This window comes from Nannospalax galili, unplaced genomic scaffold, assembly GCF_000622305.1.
Source record: "Nannospalax galili isolate Female #2095 unplaced genomic scaffold, S.galili_v1.0 scaffold113, whole genome shotgun sequence".
Classification (NCBI taxonomy): domain Eukaryota; kingdom Metazoa; phylum Chordata; class Mammalia; order Rodentia; family Spalacidae; genus Nannospalax; species Nannospalax galili.
In genome coordinates, this window is record NW_008335444.1 from 116,620 (window position 1) to 136,025 (window position 19,406).

Consider the following 19,406-nt stretch of genomic DNA (forward strand, 5'->3'; position numbering starts at 1 on the left):
TCAACCTGACTGCTTTTGAATTCATTCTCTGATACTAACTTCCTAGAGCTCTGGGCACCCATCTTTCTGTTCCTTTCTTCACAAATCTGAAAAATGGGGATAAGAGTTCCCACTGTTATTGGTCTGCGGGGTATGTTAAATGAACAGTGTTATCCATACAAACAGACTCCCTTTCCCTCTTCTGTATGTTTCCCAGGCTGCTTCAATGTCCTTTCACACAGGTTCAACTCTACAAAAACTGAGGCTGGGAAAATAGAAGCAAGAATAGGAAAAAAATCTGGATCATTAAATTCCAAAAGTTCCCACAGAATCTTGCTATGAATCCTTAAATTAATTTCATGGCCAATCTTTTATCAGAATTTGGTTATGTGAAACATTGGATTAAGAAGGGACCTCCTGGTGATGCATAAGAGAGGCCAAGGCCAGTTCCTAGAGAAGGCGACACTACTACTCTAGGTCAATGAGCCTTGCAGAAGAAGGAAAAAGTCTATTTTATTTATTTCTACTCATAGCTGTGTTTATTTTTTAAAGCAACTCAACTCTCACAAGAGAGTTAAATTAAGGACCCTAAATTAAGCTGTCTGTGAGAGAATTATTAAACCTGAGCATGTCATGTCAACTCAATAGAAACTACACAGCAAAACAAAATTTGCCTCCTGAAAGAGTGACACAAGTTCTTCCACAAGATGTGAGCTCCCAGGTCATGTCCACTCAAACTCATCTGTGGCCTGCAGCATCTTTACTGCTGCCTATGAAGACGATTCAATGCCTGAACTACTTCTTTCAGACAAACACTGTACTATGTCTCACACAGCTGGGCTTTTCTCTGCATCTTGGCTGTTGGCAATGGCTTTAACAGCTTTTTTACTATATTTATTTTTTTCTCTACTCTAAATTTACCTAACTTAAATATTATTGAAATTTTATCCTTTTATTCTATGATTTCTTGTGAGATGTCAAATTAATTTTGGAAATTGATAGACTACAGAGGAGCAAACATTAACATCTCTCAAGTACACGCCAATATCTAGATTCTGCCTTTAATCACATGTGTTTGGGTCCTAATATGGCACATGGAGAGTTACAGGTAAGGGGCTCACTGATTTGGAAAACACCACAAAGCAATATGCTCTTGGCTCTAGCATCTGCTTTTCAAAACTCTGTTCCATAACATGCTGAATTGAATTTTAATTAAATCAATGGAATTGGATGATCTCCAAAACAGAAACAAGGATGCTTCTGCAATATCTGTCTACAAAGACAAGACTGTGAACTGTGGCTGATTCTCTTGTTCAACACAAGTATACAGTTTACCTTTCTTTATACTTGGAACATTTTTTGTTTACTTGTTTGTAGAAAAGGCTCTCATAGTTCATTTGGGAACTAAGGCAAGAAGCAACTCTTTTTGGCTGCCTGACTTGAAACTTACCAAACTTCAGATCTATAACACAAAGATCTAGCCTCTAGGAATATAAAATATATAGATTTGTTTTTGTTTGCTCTTTTCAGGATACTTTGGTAACTAGATTATATACCAATTATACATAATAGATGGCTCATAATAGATGTCAGTCTTTAAACCCCATCTCTGGGAACTGATTCTCTTACTTACTTCTATGCCTTCCCAGGTTCCTTGGTAACAGTGCATCTTCCTGCTCCTCTGGCTAGTTTATTAAATCAGAGAGGAATACCTGCTTCATGTGGACTAATTACATTCTTCCACAAGAAACTGGATCCCAGAATTCCAGTCCATTTCTAGTAGATGCTTCAAATGATCTTCTGAAAGATTTATGTATGTGGAAGACAGAGAAAGTGTGACTCAGCCTATAGAAGGCCCAAAAGGCCCAAGTGCTAAAGACAGATAGAAGGTAGATGTAGAAGGAAAAGGAACAGGAAAGAGAGAGAGAGTAGGAAGGGGAAAGTGTGCTGACTGCTTTCCATTTTCTAGTCCAATCTTACATGTATTTCTATACTTAAATGTCTTAAGGAATCTATATCCTTATAGCAGATGTCCTGATGCTGTCTTATTTTATTTGTATAAATTTGTACACATTACTAAATTAAATCACTCAAATCAAGGATTACACGATAGTGTCCATTTCAATAAATCATATTCTGCTATCAAAAGCAAGCTGCTGGCCACAGACAAACCATCACTGCAGAGCATGAGACGTATTGCCTCCAAAAAGAAAAATGAGCACTCTAAGAAAGCATGGCTTCTGGTAGCTTTGGTGGAAAAAATCAGAAGTGGAAAATAATAAGGAAAGAATTGCACTTGATCCCCCTGCACCCAGACCAGCTCCATTCTCCCTGCTCCGGGGTTTACATCTACTCTGCATAGCTAGTTAGACCTTCCCCACGCTGTCCCCCTCACCACTTTGGGCCTAAGCTCCTTCTAGTTCTTCCCTCCTCAGAGCTCCAGGATAGTCTGCCAGAACCTGGCCACTGGATCTCACAGTTTCAAACTGGGCTTGGCCCATTCACACTGCTGGAGGGCTCTTAGCAAGCCAGCTTGGAACTATCATGTTCTGCTAATAAAAAAATCAAAAGTGAGAACCTGAAGCAGAAAACAACAAACTATTCATACTGGATCAGAAAGCAACTAAGCTTGATCAACAATATAAACAGAACCAAACTTCAGCTAAACAAAGGCAGCCTAGAATTTCATAGCAGACACACAATCAATGAAAGAAATCCATAAGCACAAGCCACAACACAAAAACACAAATAAGAAAACCAAGATAACATGTCTCCACCCAAACCCACCAGTCCTACAGAAGTATATTAAAATAAGAACTACCCAGAGGAACCCTAGGGTGCAGAATTTAAGAGAATAATCGTGAACATGACCAAAATTCAATGTCTTTGAAGAACATACAAATAATTCAAAGAAGTCAAAAAGGATAGGAATAAACTCCTGACTGGGTCTCAAGAAATAAAAAAATATGGTTGACTGAAATACACAATTCAAGATTTGAAAAGTGAATTCACAAGAGATAAAAATATTGAAGAAAACTCAAGCTGAAATGAAGGTGGAATTGAAAAACTCAATAAGCCAATATGAAATGACAAAAAAAAAAAGCTCAACAGCAGAATGAATGAAATGAAAAAATGAATAACAAGACTGATGATAAAGTTGAAGAACTGGACTGCTCAAGCAAAAAACAGGAATAGTGTAAAAAAAACTGGAATGGAATATGCAGGAAATGTAGGATACCATGAAAAGTCCAAATCTATGCATCATAGGCATAGAGAAAGGAGAAGAATATCAGGTCAAAGGCACTGACCAGATCTTCAACAGGATTAAAGAAGAAAACATCCCTAAATTAAGGAAAGACATATCCATATAGATACAAGAAGGACACAGAACACCAATTAGACAGGACCAGAAGAGAAACACTACATTGTATCACAGAAAAACACTAAATGTAAAGAACAAAGAGAAGGTACTGAAAGCTGCAAGAGAAAAACAACAAGTTACATATAAAGGAAAACACATCAGAATTATTGGTGATTTTTTAAAATGCAAACTATAAAAGCAAGAAGAGTCTAGAGCAAAGTATTTCAAGTTTTAAATAATCACAGATGCCAACCCAGAATACTTTACGCAGCAGAACTGTTTATCATAGTCAAAGGGGAAAGAAAAATCTTCCACAATACAATTACGCTGAAAGAATTCATGTCCACAAAACCAGCCCTACAGAGAAAACTTGAATCAATACAGAGGACTGAGAAAGAAATGACTATACCCAAGAGGTTAAAGAAGGAAAACAAATAAAGGTATAAAGTACAGAAATAAGACTAAGAACACAAACAGAAAACAAAATGACAGTAACCAAAACACACCTTTCAATAATAACTCTAAATATCAATGGCCTCAACTCACCAGTCAAAAAGACAGAGGTTAGTTGAATAGGTTAAGAAACAAAATCCCTCTGTATGTTTTCTAAAAGAAACTCACCTCCAAGGATAGGCACCATTTTAGGATGAAAGGATGGAAAAAACATTCCAAGCAAATGGCACTAAGAAACAAACAGGAGTTGCTATTCTAATATCTAACAAAATAGATAGATGCTGAGCTAAAATTAATCAGAAGAGGTAAAGAGGGTCACTATATTCTAATCAAGGAAACAACTGACCAAGAAGACATAACAGAAACAAAGATATATGCACCAAACACTAGCATATCCAGTTTCACTATGCTACATCAAGACATAGGTTAACCCCAACTCAGCAACAGTAGGTGACTTTAATAACCCACTTTTTCCAACAGACAGGTTATCTGGACAAAGAATAAACAGAGAGACATCTGTATTAAATTATATGACCCTAACAGACATTTACAGAATATTTCACCCAAGCACCAAAAAATACACATTCTATTTAGCAGCCCATGGAAGTTTCTCTAAAATTGACCACATACTGGGGCACAAAAAGAACCTCAACAAATACAAAAAAATTGAAATAATTCCACGTATTCTATCAGATCAGAACTGAATAAAAATTTAAATCATCAGCAAAAGAAGATCTAGTAACTACATGAAAATCATGGAAATTAAACAACCCACCCCTGAATGATGAATGGGTAAAAGAAGAAATCAAGAAAGAAATAGAAGTATTCCTGGAACTAAATGAAAATGGTAACACAACATAAGAAAACCTGTGTGACACAATAAAAGCAGTCCCTAGGGACTTTAGCTCTAAGAGCCTACAGGGTCTGGGTGTGGTGGTGCACGCCTTTAATCCCAGCACTCAGGAGGCAGATCTCTGTGAGTTCAAGGCCAGCCTAGTCTACATAGTAAGTTCCAGGACAGCTGGGGCTACAGGGAGACCCTGTCTCAAAAAGACCAAAAAAAAAAAAAAAAAAAAAAAAAAAAAAAAAAAAAAAAATTAGAGGAGCAAACAAATGACTAAATGATACAGTTCAAGAAATTGGAAAAGCAAGAACAAATGAAACCCAAAACCAACATATGAGAAGAAATAATAAAAACGAGAGTAGAAATCAATGAAATAGAGGCAAAAAAAAAACCAATTAAAAAAAGCAATGAATCTAAGATCTGCTTCTTTAAAGAGATAAACAAGATAGAGACCCTTAACCCAGTTATCCAAAAGAACAAACAAATCCAAATCAACAAAATCAGAGGCAAAGGGGAAACATCACAACAGATACCAAAAAGATGCAGAACATTATAAGGGACTACTTTAAAGACCTATACTCTATTAAATTAGGAAATCTAAAAGAAATGGATTTCTAAATTCAATGGATCCACCAAAGTTAAACCAAGAAGAGATCAACAGTTCAAACAGACTCATAACAAATAAGGAAATCAAAACAGTAATACAAAGCCTCCCAATTAAAAAAAAAAAAAGGCCATGCACAGGTGGATTTACAGTATTTTTTAACTAGCCTTTCAAAGGAGATCTACAACCAATAGTACTTAAATTATTAAAAAATATAGAAACAGAGGGAGAACTCCCAAAGTCTTTCTAAGAAGCCAGTATTACTCTAATACCCAAACCAGATAGAAACACAACAATAAAAAGAAAACCATAGGCACATATCCCTAATAAACATAGATGCAAAAATTCTCAACAAAATACTTGCAAACTGCATAGAGACACACATCAAAAACATCATCCACCATGATCAAGTTGGCTTTATTCCAGAGATGCAGGAATGGTTTAATATATGGAGGTCAATAAATGCAAAATATCATATAAATGGACTTAAAGCCAAAAATCACATGATCATCTGTATAGATGCCAAAAATGTTCTTTGACAAAATTCAACATACATTTATGATAAAAGTCGTAGATGGTATTGAACTGGAGGGGATATACCTCAAAATAATTAAAGCTAAATACAACAAATCCACAGTCAACATCATTCTAAATAGAGGAAAAATGTAAGCATTCCCACTAAAATCAGGAACTAGAGAAGACTGTGTACTACCCCTACTCCTTTTCCATATAGTGCCTGAAGCTCTTGCTGGAGCAATAAGACAAGAGAAGTAAATTAAAGGAATACTAGTTGTAAAAGAAGTTAAATTATCCCTAATTTCAAATTACATGATATTATACATAAAAGATCCCAAAAATTCCCCCAGAAAATTTGTAGAAATGATCAACACTTTCAGTACAGTGTCAGGATACAAAAATCAATTTATAAAAATCAGTAGCCTTTCTATAAACTAATAACAAGCAATTAGAGAAAAGGGGTATGGAAACATTACCATTCACAATGACCTCAAAAAAGGTATCAAAGAATTTTAAACCAAAGAAATTAATAACTTGTACAATAAAAATATTAAATCTTTGAAGAAAGAGACCAAGGAAGACACAAGGAGATGAAAAGGCCCCTTGCACAAATGAATTGGTAGGATTAATATTGTGAAAATGACTATCTTACCAAAAGCAATTTATAGATTCAATCCACTCCCCTCAAAATCCCCATGGCATTCATCACAGAATTAGAAAAATCCATCCTAAAATATTTATGGATTCACAAAAGACCCCAGCAAGTCAAAGCAATCCTGAGCACAAAGAACAATGCTGGGGGATTATCATACCAGATCTCAAACTATAATAGAGTTATAGTCATAGAAATAGTATGGTGTTGGCAGGAAAAAAAACAACTTGAAGCTCAATAGAACAAAATATAATTCCCAAACATGTGTGCATGTAATTTTATCCACTTGATATTTAAAAAGAACACACACTGGAGGAAAGACAGCATCTTTAACAAATGGTGGTGTCAAAACTGGATCTCTACCTATAGAAGCATGAAATTAGAGTCATATCTATCACCCTGCACAAAATGTGAAACCTGAAACTCTGAAACTGTTAGAAAAAAAGAAATAGGCAGTATCCTACAGAATATAGATGCGGGAAAGGACTTTCTAAATCAGACATCAGTTGCTTAGGACTTAAAGGTCAACAATCGACAAATAGGACCTCAATAAACCAAACAATAAAAAGGAAACAATAACTCGAGTGAAAAGGAAACCCAAAGAGTAGGAAAAAATCTTCACCACCTATATAACCATGTATACATCTGACAGAGGATGAATATCCAGAATATACAATCAACTCAAAAAACAAAAGCTCAAGAAAACTAATGACCCAGTTAAAAGACGGTCTATGAGCTGAACAGAGAACTCTCAAAAGAAGAAATTAAAATAGTTAAGAAACACCCCACACGTGTTCAACATCCTTAGAAATTAGGGAAATGCAAATCAAAATTCCTTTAGTATTTTATCTTATCCCAGTCAGACTGGCTAAGATCAAGTGAACAAAGGGCACCAAGTGCTGGTGAGGATGCAGGGAAAGGAGAACTCTCATCTACTTTTGGTGCGATTGCAAAGTGGTGCAACCACTATGGCAAGCAGTGTGGGAACACTTAAAAATTAAAAATAAATCTACCATATGATCTGGCTATACAACTCCTTGGTATATACACCCAGAGGACCCATTCTACTGCAGAGATACTTGCACAGCCATGTTTGTTGCTTCTTTTTTAGATTAGCTAAGAAACAAAAACAACTTAAATGACCTTCAACTGATGAATGGATAATGAAAATGTGGCATATTTACATAAATGGAGCTCTACTCAGTGGTAAAGAAAAACGAAATCATGAAATTTGCAAGGAATGAATGAAACTAGAAACTGTTATACTAAGTAAAATAACACAGACACGGGTAAACAGTGACATATGTTTTCTCTCATTTGTGGGTCTTAATTCCAAATTCTTACCTGTGAGAGTGTTTATCTTGATGTAATTGAGGAGCCAGGAAAATGGAAAGGTATCATAGTGGTAACTGGAAAGAAGAAGCCTGAGGTGGGGGGGGTTAGTAGGAGATAGGTGTTATGAAGGGGGACATGAAAAATGGAGGTATTTGGCTGCTAAGGGAGCAGGGAGGGCTATACAATGACCTATGGGAGTAAAGAGAAAGAAGGAAGCCAAGAGAGGGGGATATTAGGAGATAGGTGTTATAAGTGGAGAAATGGGGAAAGTGGGGGTAGTTTACCAGGGGATGGAGGAGGGAGTGTTTATACAGGTTGAGAAATTGTGTGTGTGTGTGTGTGTGTATAATGTGTGTGTGTAGTATGTATTACATATACAGTATATATTATCATCATATATAATAAGTGCATGTGTATAGCTGAGGGCTATATAACAAGAAACACAGTGACAGCCAGGAGAAACCTCCCTTTAAGTTGTTGGTCAGGGTAGTCCAAGGAACTCCCAAAATAATACAGGTTATTGCCAAAGCCCTTGACAGCCTCCAGAACTTGAAGTTAAGACAGAACATACTTCAGATGCAAGACTTGGAGTAATGGAGCTGAAACTGACCTGGAAAAGTCCTCCCTGAAGATTAGCCCTCTTAATATCAGAGAACACTGTGTAACCTGCTAGGGGAGGAAACCAATCAGTGTTCCAACCTACTTGTAAAGCCTAATAACTACAACATGACAAGCACAGCAAACTATCTCTATTGGTGTAGTAGTAGCATTTATATCTTGGAGGTAATCAACAGCTATCTAATTGGGCATTAAAGCCTGCTCATGGGCAGGAACTCATGTGTGGTACTGTAAACAGCCAAATACATATGGCTGGAGATCCTAGAGAAAAACTTACATCTGTCACATCCCTGGACAAATGTAATTTCTTACTATATGCTAAATATGCATCCTTATATTTACAGACAAGTATACCTGTCACCACTCATTGAAGAAGCTTCTTTTTGCAACAGATGGAGGCTATTACAAATTCCCCAAACTGGTCAAATGCAGAGAATAATTGTTTCTGAGATACCCAGCTCTAATTGGTACCTCTACAATGCAACTACATCTAGGCTTAGGGAACATAGTGGAACAGAGGGCAGAGAGAATATTAATGAATCTCTCAACTCTCACCAGTGAAGCTTCCTCATGCAACAGAGGGTGATTAACATAGAAAGCCACAACTGGCCAAAATGTAGAGAATAAGAGACTATAGAGTACATGTCCCTGGACTGGACTCCTATATTAAATCTCTGTGCCCAGTGCTCAGGGACCATTGTGGAAGAGGGGGGTGGAAAGACTGTAAGAGCCAGGAGTGGTGGATGACTACAAGAAAGCTTTCCAGGTGGTTGGGAACTTACTCATGAACTTACAGCAATGTTGACAGCATGTACATGACCCATGGAAATTCAAAGAGACAAAAATCAAACAGAGAACTGGGAAAATGGGTAAGAGGCCCCACCCTTAGCAGAGGAACTATTGTGACTTCAAGAGTGAGGCTAGATAGGTTGATCAGGCTCCAGTGGATGACCTCATACCATGGGACAACTGGGGACACATACTTGACTTGATAGGCCTTAACATATACGACAGGACCAAATGCATGAAATCTGCCTGGAGGGAGGTATGAAGGGAGTGCAGATAGGGGGAGGGGGCCTAAATATAGCTTTTTGATAAATATCTATATGAATCTAATATCAAACTATCTAACTTCAATTATAGAAAAAACTAAGCCAAATATTAAATTATAATAAATGTCATAAATGTTTAGACACATGAACTCTTAGGATACTTAGCTATTAGAATACAGACACAGATGTACATACCTATTTATGTAATGGATATATTGGGTATACATGTTTCCTGAGACTTAGATATGTACTGCCTAGGGGTTTTACTGAGGTACTATCAATATCTACATTATAATTCTAAATATGCTAGTTTTTTGTTGTTGTTGTTTTGTTTTTTCCACTTGGTCCCAAGCCAAACTGTTTCCTCTGCTTGTGTCGGCAGGATTCCACTTACATAACATTTAAAAAAAATTTGTACAAAAACTTTATTGAGAATTTCATACATGCATATAAGGTGTTCTGATCAAATCCAAGCCCACTCCCTCCCCTCCAACATTCCCCCCTCTGAAGAGGTAACCTTAAAATCTTTTAAGGATTAGCTATAAACTCCAATTCTTTTGACACTTTTGGCCTTTGGAACAGAATATGTCGCTAACAATCCCAAGGACATTTTGACTTTTAGCTAAGAAACTGGCAACTGGCTAATTTTCTTTGGGGTCGTCTTACCCTAACTGCCTAGCCAATTCCTACCTCTTATTCTTATCATGCCATCTTCTGAAGGGGTTACTCAAATTTATGCTAGTTTTAAAAAATTCCTTTATTTATTTATTTTTTGGTCTTTTTGAGACAGGGTCTCCCCGTAGCCCCAGCTGTCCTGGAACTCACTATGTAGACCAGGCTGGCCTTGAACTCACAGAGATCTGCCTGTGATTAAAGGCATGCACCACCATGCCCTACACAGGGGGCTGGAAAGATGGTTCAGTTAAGAAGACTGACTATCCTTGCAGAACACCTGGGTTTGAATCCCATCACCCACATGTCTGCTAACAACTGTCTATAACTCCAGTTCCAGGGGATCTGACAGGCTCTTCTGTCCTCCACGGGCACTGCACGACACAGGTGCACTTACCTACATGCAAGTAACACATGCATACACATAAAATAAAAATAATATTTTTAAAAAATTCCTATACAGTAAGTATGAAGATAACATTAGAAATCTTTTAAAATATTTTATTATTTTTAATTTTATGCATGAGTGTATGACCTGCATGTATATAAGTGCACCTGTGTTGTACAATGTCTATGGAGGTCAGAAGCTACAGATGGTTGCTGGCTGCCATGTGGGTGCTGGGGACTGATCTGTAAGAGCAGCCAGTTCTCTTAACCACTGAGCCATCTCTCTGCTCCCAGTGCTGGAAATCTTTAAAAGTAAGTTTTACCTTTCATAATATTGTTAGACTTATAATTACTACCATATCCCTGTGAAAACCATGAAATGCTAACAAGTAAATGCTAATAACTGAATAAATGTTATTACAACAAATGACAGTCTGAGGATATTCAATATAAATGTGCGATGAATGCAACCTATTATTCCATAGGGTATTTATCTATCCATAACTAATTTTCTGCATCTGATGTACTGTTTAAGAACCACAGTTAATAGTACTGCACTGTATCCTTGAAAGTAGCTAAAAGAATAGCTTTTACATTCTCTTGGGCACCACACAGTTACTTGTGAAGGTGGTAGATGTTAATTTGTTTAACTTAAATGTAGTAATGATTCTGTCATGTATATAAAAACATATTGTGCACTTTATGTATATAAAAGTTTTAAAAAGAAATCCATTTCTAGAAAGTACCAGGAAATGAAAAACAGAAAATAGCATGGCATAGGTTAAAAGATGGGATGATTTAAAACCAAAATGAGTTCTCTTAATTTAAAATAGGCAATGGAAAAAGCATTCCTGCGAGTTAACTGTTTTCATCTTAAAGTGTCCTTTAGTAATAAAGATATTGTATTAGTTACTTTTCTGTTGCTGTGACAGAAACACTGACCCAAGCAGTTTATAGAAGGAAGAGTTTATTTGAGCTTACGGTTCCAGGGGAATTACAGTCCATCATGGCAAGGAGGCATGGTGGCTGGAGGTGGCTGGAGGTGGCTGGAGCAGGAAAAGCAGATATGAAGCTCTCACATCATCACACAGGAAGCAAGAGAGTGACTGGAGCTCTTGCAAGGCTTAAGAAATCTCTAAGCCCACCCTCAGTGACCCTCAGTGAAGGATAGCCACACCTTCTAAAACCTCCCAAAACAGCGCTATCATCTGGGGACAAAATGTCCAAACACTTGGAGCCTATTGGGGGACATTTCTTTCAAACCACCACATTCCACCCCCTGGCCCCCATAGGCTCATGATCAAATAAATGCAAAATGCATTTAGTCCAACTTTAAAAGTCCCCATAGTCATTATCAGTCTCAATACGATTCAAAAGTCCACAGTCCACAGGTAAATACCTTAACTGTAAGCCTCTATAAAATCAAAAGACAAATTACATACTCCCAACATACCGTGGAACCGAATACACATTACCATTCCAAAAGGGAGGAATGGAAGCACTGTAAGGAAATACTGGACCAAAACAAGACCAAAAACCAGTAGGGCAAACAACAAATCCAGTAGCTCCATGTCCAACTTCTAAGACTTTACTTTCAAAGGGCTTAGATGGCTCAGCCTCTCTAGCTTTGCTGCATGCAACACACATCTCTCTCTTGTGCTGATACCACTCCCTGCGTGCAGGTCTTCTTGGCAGATGCCTCACAACTCTGGCATCATGAACTTCTTGGGGTCTCCACTGGCAACTAGGCTTCAGCTTCACAGCTTCACGTAATTGCCTATCAGGGCCTTCTCTAGGCAGGGGCACCCATGCTTCACGCTACCTGGCCTCTGAGGCACTCTGAAACCTTGGAGGAAGAATTGATGACCTCTTCACTCTTCCATCTTTCATGCCTCTAAAGCCAGCACCAGGTGAGCAACACTGCCAAGTTTGACTGCAAGTTTGGGATGGACCCCAGCCTGCTTTATCCATTTTAGAAGCTTTTCTCTTCAGTGGCCCCTGCAGCATTTTCCTTTCATAAACTGGAGGCTTAGCTGGGTGTGGTCTTGCCCTGGAGGCATTCTCTGCATTGTTTAAGTCTGAATCTCTAGGCCTCTCCTTAATCACTTTAATCTCCTTATCAATGGGATCCTCTCCATCACATGCTAGGGCTCCAACATTTGTCTTCCTAGTGCTCTTTTTTAATCCAAACTGTATTTCTTTCTGCCCCATTTGTTCTCTTTCACTGTAGATCTGCATAATATTCACCATTAATAGCTTTACCACCTTTTCTACATTAGGCTGTCTTGAAATTTCTTCCACCAAAGAAATTAGTCCATGGCTTTTCAACTTAGCCTCAGGCAAGCTTTTTGGTCTAGGGCAGACTCCAGCCAGACTCTTCCCCAAAATATCCCAAGTGCTGCTTAAATCCTGATTTCCCTCTGGAACTACATTGTTCTCAGCATTGCTTTCTTCCAGGTGTTTACTAGAAAGGCCTGTTAAGCTCTGCTTACAGCAGTCAACCACTTTTCTAGCCCAACCTTCCAAAGTTTTCCACATTTCTTCAAAACCCCACATGGTCAGGTTCTTCACAGCCAACACCCCCCTCCTGATACCAATTAGTCTCTTAGTCACTTTTCTGTTGCTGTGATAGAACCCTGACCCAAGCAGTTTATAGAAGGAAGAGTTTATTTGACCTTACGGTTCCAGGGTAATTACAGTTCATCGTAGCTGGGAGGCATGGTGGCTAGAGGTGGCTGGAGCAGAAGCAGCAGAAATGAAGCTCTCACATCATCATGCAGGAAGCAACAGAGCGAGTGGAGATTTGGCAAGGCTTAAGAACTCTCTAATCTCACCCCCAGTGATGTGCTTCCTCCAGGATAGCCAACACCTTCTAAAACCTCCAAAACAGCGCCATCATCTCGGGACAAAACGTCCAAACACTTGGAGCCTACAGGGGACATTTTCATTCAAACCACCACAGATATAAGTTTTCTTGACCCAAAAAAAGTATCTCCATGGTAAATATCATTTAAATGCTGTAATATGTCTATTTATCAAAATGCGTTCTCTTAATATGGACAATGGAAAAAGCATCCCTGTGAGTTAAATGTTTTCATCTTAAAATATCCTTTAGTAATAAAGATATCAGTTTTTTTTGACCAAAAAATAAAAAATAAAAAAGGATCTCCTTAGTAAATATCATTTAAATGCTGTATTATGGAACCAGTAAACATTTTACAGATTTAAAATATTAATATTAAAGCTTGAGAAAAAGCAGAAAATTTGAACATTATTAGTGATGTCAGAAAACCCAGAAAAGTCATTAGGAAAGCCACAATTAGTGTACAGGATATTACACTAATAATAATGTAATGGCAGTGCTAAGGGCAACTTTCTACACACATAATTATTTCTTTCAGAATCTTGATTTTGGTAACACAATCAGTACTTACTAATAATACCCTGAAAATAAACAATAATAACCTATGAAAAATAAGATTAATAAAAGGAAAAATTAGAGAAATTACTTAGTATTTTACAAAAATAGCCCCATAAGGGCAGAGAATTTTTGTTTTCCTTTATATGCCTAGTAGCTCAGAAAATGTCTGGCACATAGAAGGGGCTGAACTATCAAATGAATGGGCCTTCTTCATAAAGAACTAGAGTTTTAATACACCTTGTTGGCTTTTCCCATTCTTAACAACTGCTAAGGTTTGACTGTTTTCTCCCAAACTCATGTTAAAACCATAGCCCCAGCACCTACATCTTGTTCTATCTTGCCTTTCTGCCTTCTGCCCTGTGATGAGGTAGCATGAAGGCTTTAATGAAATGTGAGTACTCTTACCTTGGCTCTCCAACCTTGAGAACTGTGAGAATTATCTTTCTATTACTTACAAATTACCCAATCTTACATATTTTGTTATGTTAGCATTAAACAGTCTAAGACACAGACACACAGAAACATTTTACAGTGGTCTACATTTCACAGCACCTCTTGATTGCTAACCTATTAGTCTTTTGAATCTCATGTATTTTGGTGAAGAATCATCTAGACTGACTGAGTTAATTGGGATTGAATGATTCACTTTAAGTGTGGGCAGCACCACTGGATTCCCAGCCTGAATGTAAAGGAAAATGGGAGCTCAGGGCATTCACACTGAGCTTTCTGACTGTAGATGCCATGTGACCAGCTGCCTCAAGTTTCATGACTTTCCTACAATAATGGACGCACCCTTGAACTGTGAGCCAAAATAAACTCTTCCTTCCTTCATTCACTTTTGTCAGGTCTGTTGTCCTAGCAACTACAGAAATAAGTCATATACTGGTTATCCAGGAAACCTGAAGGAGCATCAGAGATGACGTGTGTCCCCTCCTGACGTCAGTTATGAGCCACAGAGACAATGTGCGCACCCTCCTACAATTGGCCAGTTACGGGCCATAGAGATGATGTGTGTCCCTTTCTACTACTCATCAGTTATGGGCCACAGGCAAATGATATAACCATCCTAGCTTTTCACCCTGGCAACTGTAGTAAAAGAGGTTTGCAGTTATTCCTGGTTCTGTTCTAAAGTTGGTTTCTAAAGGTACTCAAAGTATAATTTGAGATATACGAGGTTTGCTTGATTGAAAACCTACAGAAGCCTACTACTGATACAAAATAAGAGATATACACTGCTCTTTTTCTAAACACTTTGCCACATGGAAAAATTTTTAATGACATCAGCATTTGAACAGAAGCTTTAAATAACAGAAATAAAATAGCTAATTCCAGAAAAAAATAGACATACAGACAGTTCCCAATTTATGATGGTTTGGTTTCATGATTTTTAAAATGTACTATGAGAGAAAGCAATAGAATTGAAGTAACTCTCATATGTCTACTTTTAAATTTTTCCCACTAGTGATAAATGACATAATACTCTTCCTTGATCCTGGGGAGCGGAAGTGAATTCCAGGACAGCTGGGGCTACAGTGATACCCTGTCTCAAAAAGACAAACAAACAAACAAAAAAACCCAAAACACTAGTTATCATATAGATATATGGAATTTTCAGATCAGGAATGCCCAACCTGTACATACAGACTGGAACTGGCACATGTGGTTCTTTGTAGACTGCCCACAGTCTACTTACTCTTCCCTATGATCAATATTGCTGATTTCTTATCATAAGATAAATATTAATAGGACTAAGTTACTCCTAAAGAATCCTTTGAGGGGCTGGAGAGATGGCTCAGCGGTTAAGAGCACCGACTGCTCTTGCAGAGGACCTGGGTTCGATTCTCAGTACCCACATGGTGGCTACTAATAGTCCTTGGTCCTTAACTCCAGTTCCAGGGGAACCCAAATCCCTCTTCTGACCTCCGCGGCATTACATGACATGGGTGCACTCACATACATGTAGGCAATACACTCATATGCATAAAATAAAAATAATAAAATATATTTAAAAAAAGAGTCCCTTGATATAATACAGTTTGAGAATGTAAGGTACAAAGTGCTAATGACTTTACCTGGGAAAGCTTACACTTCTCTGTGACTCCAAATTTTTCATTGTGTAATGTGTAAACTGGTGTATATTGTACCAAACCAGAACAAGTCCCATAATCTTCCTCATTTTCCTGCACATGAACAAAAAAGTAATTATTTTATAATACTCCTTTTTCTAGCAAAGTTATTTTACTAACAAAGTATCTGATAAACATGCAAATAAAAAAAGCCAGGTGTGGTGGCGCACACCTTTAATCCCAGCACTTGGGAGGCAGAGGCAGGTGGATCTTTGTGAGTTCAAGGCTCGCCTGCTCTACATAGTGAGTTCCAGGACAGCTGGGGCTACAGGGATACCCTGTCTCAAAAAGACAAACAAACAAAAAAACCCAAAACACTAGTTATAATTTTAAAGAATCTACTTAGGAGGAAATGCGGTTTTCTGTGGCATGATGTAATAATTTCCAAAATAATTTTATTTTGACTAATTTTTAAAAAATTATATGGAGATAACTTTTTCAGCCCTACTACAATCCAAGATTTTGAATAGTATTACTTTCTTCAAAGGTAAAAGTTCAAAATACAACTGATAGTAAAATTTACAGATGTAAAATATAATCAAACCAAATATATACAGACATAAATATTCACAAATAATCTGCAATAAGCATAGCTTCAAAAGTTAATCCTCATATGTGATCTTTTATAAGTTAAGAATATTCTGCCATGTGTAGTAACCACCACTGGAATGAGTCTACAAAACGAAATTATGGCATTTCTTGATTGATTCTAAGCTAAAGATACTTTTTAAAATTCTCAGCAACAAGAACTTCATGAAACAAGAATTGTAATATTAAGATACTCAATGTATAAAACATACACCCTGTTAAAAAGCATCTTTGAAGAGCTCCACATCGTAATAAAATATGCAAATGGCAGGGAAACTATTTGGTGGATGCAGACAGAATGGCATACAGTTGCCGGAACTCTTGTTATGAAAATACATTCTAAAACAAAGGGAAAAGCAGACTTCAAAATCCATCAAAACAAATCTCACAGTTTTATAAAGTATATGTTTCAAACTAATCCAAAATCAGGACACAGATCTCCCAAGGTTTGTGAAGTACAGGATTCAAACTAATCCAAAGTCAAGGAAAATCAGATGATGACAGACACACCTTGTGCTTCAGTTTACTCTTCACTTCTTTTAATCCCAGTTTTGCATGATTTTTTGCCTAGAAAATGATAATAAATTTATCTAGTTTGGCATGTTTCTCTTGTCAATTACAGAATAAGCATACATAAATCATCTTTAGTAAACATTGCAAACTATTCATATTATTTAGTAAAGGAACAGATCACATTTCACAAAAATTTTCAGGGACATGGACCAGTTACTATTTGATTAGACCTAAATCATTGGTAAGAACATGGGAAGTCTGTACTGTACACAAATATACAAAGGTTAATATTTGGCCTAATTGGCCTGCTAAATGGTAAAGACCACAAAGAGAATCAAGCAGGTTACTAATGTTCAGTCTTCATTTAAAATTGTGACCAATTAAAGACAAAGTAAATCACAGCAGCAAGCATAAATACAGAAAGTTTAGAAAAATCTCAGCTCAGTTCTAGTGCAGAAAACTTAAGTGTAAGACAAAACATAATTACGTTAATGAATGCATTCTCAATATTTCTGCAGTGTGTTTAAATCAATGGGGATGGGCGTGTGATGCCCGCTGCTGTGTCTCTTGTCTTCACAGCACTACTCCTGGTCTGCTCTAACTCAAGATGAGCTCAAGGCCTGACTTGTGGTGGGCAAACTGCTTGTTGGCTAAGTGAAAATGAGCTAAAAATATGGCTTGTAGTTTTGAAAAATTAATCATTTATAGAAAATCTAGGTTAACAAATTCTGTTATATCCATACAATGAAAATTCAGGGGTTTTGTTCATTGCAATTTATGGTCAAAGGAGGAATCCCAACATATAAATTTTAACATCTGAACATTCCAGAAAGACTAGTTGTAGGTAAAACTATCATATCACAAAATGACTTACGTGTATTCTTCAAAACTCTTGATTCATGTGATACAATCACAAGACGAATAATAAAGTATTTTCTAAAGACCTGAATTTGCCAGAAATTAAATGACATTCTAAAAGTAGAATTTTTAGTTTGAAAAGGCATTACAGCCTTGCAGAGAGGTGTTTGAAGTAAAACAGCCTACAATTAGAATTAAACTTTGAACAACATTTTGAACATGCTTGCTTTATTATTACTTTAAAATAGAAATGAATGAAATTAAAGAGGAAAACACATATTTAGAAGAACAATAGAACTTCTCTAATCCTAAAGAAATTCATCAAGAGCTAATTCATCACAATGGCTATTGATTTTTGCTCGTGAGAAACAAAGCTCAGAATTAGCTTGGTTTTTCATTTGATAATTGTGGAATTTCTTCAAAATCTATACTTGAGGACTAGTACTCTCAGTATGGGAAGGTGCTATGCAAGCTGCTAAGGTAGGAAAACAACCAATAGTCCTACCTAGCTATAAAGACTATGAATCCCAGCAGTGACAAGCCCAGCAAAATATCCAGAATGGGGCGATAGTGGCAGTTTTATCTTGGGAGAAGCCAACAGTTGTCTAATTGGACATAAGGCCCACTTGATGGGCGAGAACCCATGTCTGATACTGTAAACCCAGCCAAATATTGGTGGCTGAAGAGGTCATAGATCTTAGAGCTTAAACCAATATAATTTCTAAGTATATTCTGAATTTTTTTTTTTTTTTTTTAAAGACATGGTCTCCCTGCAGCCCAAGTTGGCTTAGAACTCATTATGGAGACCCTGCTGGCCTGAATCTCACAAAGATCTGCCTGCCTCTGCCTCTTGGGTGCTGGGATTAGAGGCATGCACCACCACACCTAGTTTAAATACTTATTCTTATATTGATAGGTAAGTGTAGTTCTCACCCCTTATCAAAGAAGTTTCTTTTTGCAAACAGATAGAGGCTATTAGAGAGATCCACAAGTGGTAAAAACTCAGGGTATATGTGACCATGGGGTGCCCAGCCCCAATCAATACATGTATAATGCAACCCCTACACCTAAGGCTCAGGGAACATGACAGAAGAGAGAGGGGAAAACTGTAGTAGCCAGAGGACCAGGACACCTGCTGCTCCACAGTGTCTTCTAGGTAAGGCAGGGAAGCTGTACCCAAGAAATCTCAACAATAGGTTCTCCTAAGCAAGGCCTGTGTTAATACTACCAGTTGACATGGTCATGTGAATGGAAGAAATTTCACAAGGTCCCACCTAGATGAAGAGCTACAGGCACCAATGGCTGCTGAGAGGAAGAATTAGCTTTCTCCGGGAAGAAGATCCCCAATAGGTTATCAAGTCCCAAGTGGTCAGCTCTAGAGATGTACACACAGAAGCAACACTAAAAGGATTCAGTAGATGTACATA

At 37.4% G+C, this 19,406-nt stretch overlaps 1 protein-coding gene across 2 annotated transcripts in view; it reads right to left on the reverse strand.

Moving 5' to 3' along the window:
* The window catches only part of Dennd1b (DENN domain containing 1B), a 294,324-nt gene that overhangs the window by 18,710 nt on the left and 256,208 nt on the right, over nt 1-19,406 (reverse strand). For both annotated transcript variants that reach the window (XM_029562147.1, XM_029562146.1), the window contains 2 exons: nt 17,119-17,175; nt 15,967-16,074 (listed from right to left, as the gene is read on the reverse strand). In XM_029562147.1, the coding sequence (XP_029418007.1) occupies nt 15,967-16,074; nt 17,119-17,175 (165 nt within the window). The remainder of the gene's footprint in view (nt 1-15,966; nt 16,075-17,118; nt 17,176-19,406) is intronic.